Below are 9,476 nucleotides of genomic sequence, written 5' to 3'. Positions count from 1 at the left end.
CAGCTGATATACATCAACTTTTGTCCATCATCATGGACAACACCTACTTCGCTTTCCAGGACCATATATACAAACAGACAACAGGTCTCCCCATGGGATCCAGTCCCTCGGGTCTACTAGCCATCACTTATATGAACCATCTGGAACGTCGAGCACTCAACATCTGCCGCTCATGTTTTTCGATTATTTATTTATTTATTGTTAAAACAAGTATTTTTCTTTAGATATTTAGTATAAGTTACGATACATACATTGATTTTTTTTATTATTATTTTTATTTTATTTTAGACCTCACGAGTGACTATATTTTTGAATAGATTTAATTGTAGATCGATTTGATTATTAATCGAATTATTAATTAAATTGGTTTTATTAGTTATCAATTTGAAAATATAGCCACAAAACATGCGTAGTCATTTTATACCATTTACTAGTTATTCTTTTATGTATTTTATTGATTTTTTGAATAAGGTTTTTATGATATATTTATTTTCTGGAGGGTATGAATTACATTCTTCTTTATTGAATTATTTAATAGTGGTTTTTCTCTAAATTATATACATATATTTTATATTGGGAAATATGATTTAGTATTGCTAAATTGAATTTTTCCCTATAAGTTTTGGAATTTATTCCCTAATATTATTATTATTATTATCATATATATATATATATATATAGGGTAGGAAAAAATTATATAAATTTTTTTACCAGTGGCCTAGCATGTATACAAAGTCAATAGATATATTTTTCATATAAAATTAGTGTACATTTAAACACAAAAAGAGGTGAGCCTTAGCAGGTCACCTTACATGCTAGAAGGAACAGTCAAAGGTGCAAACCACAGTTGAGAGCAATTTTGAAGGGAATGAAAAATAAAAACATTTAGCATGTTTTACAGCTGGACCTTAGGTTTCGAACTTTAATTAGCAAATAAAATAGTTTGCAAGGCAAAGTTCTCATCAGTGAGTACATTAAAACATGAGCATGTTTTTCATTCCCTTCGAAATTGCTCTTAACTGTGGTTTGCACCTTTGACTGTTTCTTCTAGCATGTAAGGCGACCTGTTAAGGCTCACCTCTTTTTGTGTTTAAATGTACACTAATTTTGTATATATATATATATATATATATATGTAGGCTTCTACAGATTTTCAATCAACCAAATTTCTCTAACAAGGCATTGGTGAAGCTGAGGTTAATTAGGAAACACTGGCCCAAGTTGCCCCTTTGTGGGATCAAGTTAAAAAAATATGCTGTTGCACACACACACACACACACACACACACACACATATATATATATATATATATATACATACTACCAAAATATAGTGTGCTTGTGCTAGTACACACCCACTCATAAATGTATCACTAGTTTAGGTTTTCTTACACTAATTAAAGAATAATTTATATAATTAAAATATAATCTGTAATGTTTATACAAGGGCAACAAGATGAAATTTGTTAAACAGAAAGCCGTACCTCTCTTTGGACTTGTTCTGCATCTTCCTCTTGTTTTTTCCAGTATTTCTCCACAGAACTCATAGAATAATTGTCTGGTACCTCATAGTCAACAGGGCGTGGTTCAGTGCACATTTCACAACCAGGACGCATAGGAAGGTTGTCGTATGTACATTTGCTACATTTCCAACCAGGCTGTAGGTAGAAATGATGACAATGTCATTAGAAGAGGTGAAGTGAATGCAGGAAGGGAAAAAAGAAACGGAGAATTGTAAAAGATACACGTAATGGAAAGGTAAGTCTGTGAATAAAGCAATAGAAAGAATTGTTGGTTGTAGTGACCCCCAAGATTTTGCTGGTATTTAAATTAACAATTAACTAAGGAATGCTGGAGAGCATTTGTAATTTACAGTGTAATAAGCATCAATTTTTTTCTTTTTTCTTCCTTTGCAAATTACTTCCTTCCATGCTAACAATTCCACCAGCTCACTGCCTTGCTGATGATGGTGGTGGTGGTGGTGGTGGTGGTGGTGATGATGATGATGGTGGTGGTGGTGGTGGTGGTGGTGGTGGTGATGATGATGATGATGATGATGATGATGATGATGATGATGATGATAAGAAGAAAAAAGGTCAACAAATATGGAGACCAGAAAATTGAGATTGCCAAGATGTGGCAGCTGCAAGAGTCAAACATAAAGGTTGTTCCGGTTGTCATTGGAGCAGTGGGTTCAATACCACCCAACCTCAAGAAATACCCTACAATCCTGGTGTGTTGCAAAAATTGGCTGAAGTTGGAATTGCATGCATATTGCGTAAAGAACTGCCTGTCTGAGGTCCTTGCTGTGACTTGACAGACAGCACAACCCCACCCCAGTACACACAATATCTTCAAGCTACATCACCACAATAATGGATACTGTGTGATGTCTTCAGTAATAATAATTATGTGGAGGAAGAAGAGAAGAAGAACAACAATAACAGTTAAAATTAATCGAACAACATTTAACAAGAGATGCTGCAATGAAATAACTGACATACCTTCACGGAAACATTTTCTTCAACTGGAGAACTTCCAACTAGGTTGGACATTTCAGCAGCAGGAACTCTGAGGCATGCCCCTGATAAAGCTGTTAGGAGGAGACAATAATTGATCCAGTTTTAATCACAGCCGATTCCGACTAGGAAGGAAAAATGAATTTTTGATAAAGTCTACAAGCATCTGTTATGGTTAGAGGCAGAAGGAAGCTTGTTATATAGTTTTAAGGTTAGTGGGTTATTATATAGTATCACAAGCACAAAATATGCCAGGTGTATCACATCCCCTGGTTTAAGGACCACCACTATTTCTTAAATGCCTTGAGTGAAGTTCATACTATTCTGTTCTCAACATTCAAACCAGGTCTGTTCCAGGTTTTCTTGGAAACATTGAGGCTGGCTGTTGTTCTTATATTGAGTCTAGGGGGAGTAGTCAAGGACACAAACACTGCTGTTCATCTCTTTGTAATTTAAAACTGATTCTTATCAGCCCATTCTGTTTGTAAACAGGTGCCACAGGGAGGCATGGTTCCTCATTGAAAGCAGTGGCACCATCAAAACTGATGTGTTTTGATTGGCTTTTGGTGCAATGTTTAAATGTTTTATGTTGGAGGAGGTCAAGCTGTTGCTATAGCAACCATAGCCCCATCAAAATATATACGAGTGCCTTGGGAATACAACAAAAGAAAATGCTGTGGTCATGAGACTTAAGTTGATATCATATTTTCATATTGATTTCTAATAAATGTATTTTTGGTGGGAGAAATCAATGAATTATGGCAAACCCCAGTACATCACTGGTATTTACTTTTTCTTCTGTGGCCAAACTATGACCAACTTCGTTAAAAGGAAGGTGAGGATAGAGAAGAAGGTGGGTGAGTGTGTCTAGACTGCTGATGTTGAATAGCCCTAGGAGAAAAGTTACTAATAGAGGGCACTTTCAATGCCTTAGAGTAACCCAAACCTTTGTGGAGGAATACCCCAGCCCCAACCCTAAATTACCTTCACTTACCACTTCTTATACTGGGGATCTTTTCTTGTTGAAATTTTGTTTTATCTTTTGCTTTTCACTTGTTTTTTTTTTCTTTTTCTTTTACTCAATGGTTAAATACATCTTTGTGAGTTGTATTTCATCCTTGAATTGTCCTCAATGTGTTGAGCTCTTGTGGCCAATGAAAGAAATTATTATTAAGATTCTTATTGTTATTACTGACAGTGTGGTGAGTAAGAATTAATTCCTATTTGCTTCTGTCTAGAAATCAAAGGAAACGACTACTGTTCCCTTCAAACTTTGCTTTGTTTTGAACCTGACCTATTTTCCTTTATATTTCAGACAGATTCAGTGCCATGTTGCTGAAACAGACACATCAATATAACCAATAATGTGCTCAATACCATACATTTGTTTGACCAAAATCCCTTGAGCATGTCCTTTAGTGGCTGACAATATGTGCATTTCTGATCATAAGCAGGAATAGGGAGGGAGCATCATAGCCATGTAGTGAGACAGATTCTTTAGGGTTTCAATATAATGTAACAAAAACAAACTTTGAAGGAAATATTAACCATTTTTCATACTTTCTAGGAAATAACAGTTGCAACCCAAGGACAAAAATTGTGTTACATATTTACAAGTGAAGTAGTAGAGGGGTGAGTGTAACTGGCTGTTCTCCTCCCCTACAATTTCAGATCATGCACCAGTATCTGGAACAATTCATGGTTACTGTTGTCACTGTTATTGTTAATGTTATAATGGCATAGAGAGTCATCGTTAATATGGAGAACAAAAACACTTTCTGGAAGTTGTTGTTGGTGAACAATTTCTGACTCTGCAGGAAGATTCTAAAACTGAATAGATACATGTCATTGGTTTGGTTCATGCTGTTTAGAGTCATTGTTCCAGGGGTAGCTTTGACTGAAGAGACACAACCAGGTTGAAACACCACTGTCTTTTACTCATACTGCTTTGGCAATGCCCTGCCACTACATTACGACCTCCACACCTCAAGGGCACTTGTCACCATTTATCTCTCTCTTCCCTTACTCTCTACCATCCCCGTTTATATTCTGATCCCTGTCCCTTGTGAGTATGCTCTGGCACTTCACTATCATCTCTCTCCTTCTGTTGCTCTTCTCTGAGACTGGGTAACCATGTACCTCCTTTACAGCAGAACACCTGTTTCTGTCCTCATTGTTGAGCACACTCTCTCTCTTACTAGGTAACCATGTACCTCCTCTACAGAAGACACTTATTTCTGTCTCTCTCTGTCACACTCCAACCTTTCATCATCTGACACAAGATCCCCTCCTCCAATGACCCCCTCCCCTCTCAAAGGATCTTTTCCTTGCAAGTTACTTGGTGACCCTGCCAGTGCTGGTACAATGTAAAAAGCATCCAGTCCTTACTGTAAAGGGGATGGCATCCAACTGTAAAAACCATGCCAAAATTGACTTCACCTGTGCTTGTGCCACATAAAAAGCACTCAGTCCACTCTACGGGATGGTTGGTGTTAGTGAGGGCATCCAGCCATAAAAACCATGCCAAAACAGACACAGAAGTCTGGTGCAGTCTTCTATCAGGCCAGCTCCTGTCAAACTGTCCAACCCATGCAAGTATGGAAGGCAGATGTTAAATGATGGTGATGATGATGATCATTATTATTATTAGTAATTATTATTATTATTAGTAGTAGTAGTAGTAGTAGTAGTAGTACTGTTGCCAATATTATTATCAATACTCTTATGACAGACATACCATGAATTTCCTCGCAGTTAGCATTACTAAGAATATCAAAACTGCCTGGGTATACTTCATCTGATTCCTGTCCTAAAAAAGATAAATTACACATTCTCATTGGAATCAATATCTTTCACAGAGACACATCTTAAGGAGTTTATTTCAACTCCAGGCCAATCTTTTGTCCATCCAACATAGTTTTTGTGTTGACAGTTTTCTTTTTCTCCAAAGTCAATTTCTGTCCTCTAAATCAGACAAAATAACCAAAAGATATTCCAATCTTAGAATTCAATTTCATTTTTTCAAATACTGCCAAAAAATCCCTGCTGACATTAAAATATTCGACATGAAGTAGTCTTAAAAGCAGCAATATGTCGAAACTCTTACAACAGGGGTGGGTTACATCTATGTAAGTGACAGAGCTTCTTTACTGATGTCTTGTAATAAATGATTTCTGGATTTTCAGGTTCCTTTTGTACAACAAAAGGGAACCACTTGAAATGCTTGCAGAACTCCTCATCTTTAGTTTTCAACAGCAAACAGACATTGATGTTTATCAACAGAAAAAGTAGCCATCACCTGAGTTAACAAGAATTCTACCTACCTGCTTCTTATTGCCTTCACATCTTACATGTTCAACCCTTTCCCTCTGACCCCTTTATTTCCATCCACTACTCTCTATATCTGCAACCAGTGTCTGCTGACCCTACATCTCCATTCACTGACCCCTATGTCTCTGAAGAGTGTAGGATTTCTAACCAGAAGATCAACACTATACAACTTACTCCAACCAGGGTGTCGTGGCCACCCCTAAAAACAAGGTCTGTTATCCTTTTACCTTCAACTCCCTCATACATACACAGTTGGGTAGTAACTGAATGTTGGAGGTCAAATTAACAACAATAAAACATAATTAGTTTAATGACAACAACCATCCAAACTGGACAGAGAAAAAAAAGAAAGAAAAAAATGGATGTAATGAGATTTTCTTTTGATTAAAAGAAAGCAAAATGTTGGGTTAACTCTTTTGTTTTCATGTTTCAGTTAAAATATGCTTCCTTGGTTTTAAATTAATTTTGAAAATAATAAATTTAGTAAAATAACTTTTGCCATTAAGGCCAAGATTTGAACATAAATTACGATGGAATTTTAACTGAGATCCCTTTAAAGACAGTCTTAAGTGGATTGGTATCAAAAGGGCTGAAGGCCTTGATGAATCCAAATTAAAGAATGGATGGTTAAAGGTAGGGTTAGTAAATTCTCTTCAAAAATCTTGTCTTCTGTTATAGCTGCAAGTTGACCAATTTGAGAATGGAAGTCAACCAGACAACTGGTAAGTCAGTGAATCTTCCAAAGATCAGCAATGTGCACAAGACAGCAGTGATCAACCAGAAATTGCTATGACTTCAAGGGCACATTGCAGCACTCCAGGAAACGTGGCTCCCATGAAAGAGTGTATAACTTCTTCTGTCAGGGGAAATGTATAGATGAAGCCAGTGAGCATGGTGTTGGCTTTATCATAAGAAAGTCATTGCTGAAGTTGGTGGAACTCTGCAGCAATGATTTAGAGGAGATTCTTTCACTCTGATTGCACACTTTAGAATGGGACTGTCAACTTTGTCGGTGCTTATTCCCCAACCCTCCATTGCATGCAAGACAAGGATAAGTTTTATGAATAGCTCTCTAGGAAAATACAGGTGATCCTAAATTGAGAACAGCTGGTGCTATTTGTTGACTTCAATGCCAGAGTGGGAGCTGATCACTACTTCTGGATGTTGTGTCTGGGATGGTATGGGATCAGCAAGGCTAGTGGAGCTCTGTATGCTTCATTGACCATGTATCACCAACACCTACTTCCAGGCCAAAGCTCCACACATGGTTTCTTGACATTATTTTTGCTCAGGGCAGTGGCACCAGCTAGATCTGATCCTTGCCAGTCGCAATCACCTGAGGAACATGCTCCTGACTCAATCTTTTTAGAGCACTAACTGTGACACAGATCACTTCCTGGTTTGCTCCTCAAACCCCAACCAAAAATGATGCACTGCACCAAGCTTCCAGGCAAGCAACATATCAATGCTACTGCAACTCAACAGTCAGCCAAAGCAGATGCATTCTTCAAGTCACTGGAAGACATCCTCCTTACAGACCTGCCAGAAGGTAATGTTCAGCAGAGACACAGACTCTGGGACACCATCCATGGCACTGCATAGTGGGAAGGCAGAGAAGGAGACAGGACTGATTTGAGACAAGCACAAATGACCTCAATGCGCCCCTAAAGGAGAACATTACCCTGTAGAAGCACAAACACCAACCCACCAGGGCAATGCTGCAAATTTTGCAAGCTACAGTGAAGACGACTCATTTAGAAGACTAATATCTGAATATAAACAGCGAATGTAGAAGCAACTCCTCAGCTAGCAGAGAGCTGTTCTTATATTTGATGGCCTGATAAAAGTCACAGTCCAGAAGTTGATAGGAAGGACATCCCGCTGTATGAAAATGAAAGAAAAGAAAAAAAAAAGAAAGGAAAAAACATGCCAAGACCTAACAGACACATGCACTGATAATAACATAGATACAGTAATGTGAAATAAAGAAATAGAAACAACACAAAATGCAACAAAACATCAACTATGACCAGCAAAGATACAAAAGTTTTAATTACTTTGTAATTCAGCTGCTGCACATCTTTCCTTATCAACTTGTTCTTTTGTTAGGTTAACTTTATTTGCAGGAACGAGGTAAATAAACACACTACTGCCTTCTTTGACACCATGTTTTGATAAGACATCCTTCTCTTTGGGAATTTTATGAGACACAATTAGCCGCTGGACTTGTACAGGTAAGTTATGTTTGAGGAAGACCTAAATGTCAATTAGAAAATGGAAAAGAAAATCAAAAATTGTTCAAGGAAATGTGAAGAAAAGTATTCTAGTGTAAGATTTATTGAAATATAAGGGGCAACATTACAGCAACTCTATAGAAATTCTTAAGTGTGAGACCCTTAATCTGTGCACAACTTGCCTGTAGTAGAGACATGTGGTAACCTTAATGCTTATGGAGAGACTTTACCTGTAGTAAATACTGTCAATGGAATTAACAGGAGCAGTGATGTACTCTTAATGGGTATACAATGCATCAATAGAATATAATGTAACATGCAATGAAACTGTAATATCTAAAGGGATTGTGGAACTCTGTGGGAGAAATAGGGAAACAATGAATCACAGAAAGAAACTAAGGCTCAAGGGATGTAGGAGGAAATGTATGAAGATATTTAGGTAAATCTTCATACTTAGTTGATTACTGACAACAAATGAAATGATTGTATATCATCATGAGCATCAGAATAAATGTACGTATACACAAACACACACACACACACACACACACACACACATATATATATGAGCCTCACAGAGAAGACAAAAGATCAATATGATTAGAAATTTGCTGATCTTGAAAAGATTCATCTGAGTAGAAATTAAGTTCCAAAGATACATTATTCATGTTGAGGCCCCCCTCTCCAGCAACTCATCTTCCTAACATCCCTCCCCGCTCCCTCCACCATCTCTCATTTTCTTATTGCAGACTTACCTGTCATCCACTTGCCCAAGCATCTGCTTTACATATATACACATACAGGGGGTTTGGGCTAAATCTGATGATTTTTTTAGGTCGCCTTTTTTCAGGAACAGTTTGATGTATTAGTGAACAGTCAACAAAGTCGGCTGACAAGGAGGACCGGAAGCCAACTGAATATTGGAAAAGAATGACCGGTATCATGATAATTCCTGCCAGGTATGCAAATGCTGGCATTACAATTGCTGCTCAATACTTTGTGAACACCACAAAGGCTGTAAGACATGACATGGACAGCTTTGATTTTATAAGATATTCATTCTTTTACTTGTTTCAGTCATTTGACTGTGGCCATGCTGGAGTACTATCCTGAAGGGTTTTAGTTGAACAAATTGACCCCAGCACTTATTCCATGAGCCTAGTACTTATTCTACTTCATTGTCTTTTACCGCACTGCTAGGTTATGAGTGACATAAACACACCAACACCAGTTATCAAACGGTGATAGGGGGACAAACACAGACACATATATGACATATCTCTCGGTTTCTGTCTACCAAATCCACTCACAAGGCTTTGGTCAACCTGAGGCAAACTTCTTACCACACAGCCACGCCTGCATATGTTTGTGTGTATATATATATATATATATAT

General features: G+C 37.5%; 1 protein-coding gene across 5 annotated transcripts in view; it reads right to left on the bottom strand.

The window, feature by feature from the left end:
- The window catches only part of LOC106879872 (ranBP-type and C3HC4-type zinc finger-containing protein 1), a 47,683-nt gene that overhangs the window by 23,295 nt on the left and 14,912 nt on the right, over positions 1-9,476 (bottom strand). For 4 of the 5 annotated variants that reach the window (XM_014929594.2, XM_014929593.2, XM_014929591.2 and 1 more), the window contains exons 4-7: positions 7,906-8,104; positions 5,256-5,327; positions 2,504-2,592; positions 1,484-1,657 (exon numbers count right to left, since the gene is read on the bottom strand). In XM_014929594.2, coding sequence (XP_014785080.1) covers positions 1,484-1,657; positions 2,504-2,592; positions 5,256-5,327; positions 7,906-8,104 — 534 coding nt within the window. The remainder of the gene's footprint in view (positions 1-1,483; positions 1,658-2,503; positions 2,593-5,255; positions 5,328-7,905; positions 8,105-9,476) is intronic. The other variant, XM_014929592.2, reaches the window with a different exon arrangement.

Source organism: Octopus bimaculoides, chromosome 20 (assembly GCF_001194135.2).
Source record: "Octopus bimaculoides isolate UCB-OBI-ISO-001 chromosome 20, ASM119413v2, whole genome shotgun sequence".
Lineage (NCBI taxonomy): Eukaryota > Metazoa > Mollusca > Cephalopoda > Octopoda > Octopodidae > Octopus > Octopus bimaculoides.
The sequence above is the reverse complement of the archived record's forward strand: the minus strand, read 5'-3'. Positions and strand labels throughout refer to the sequence as shown.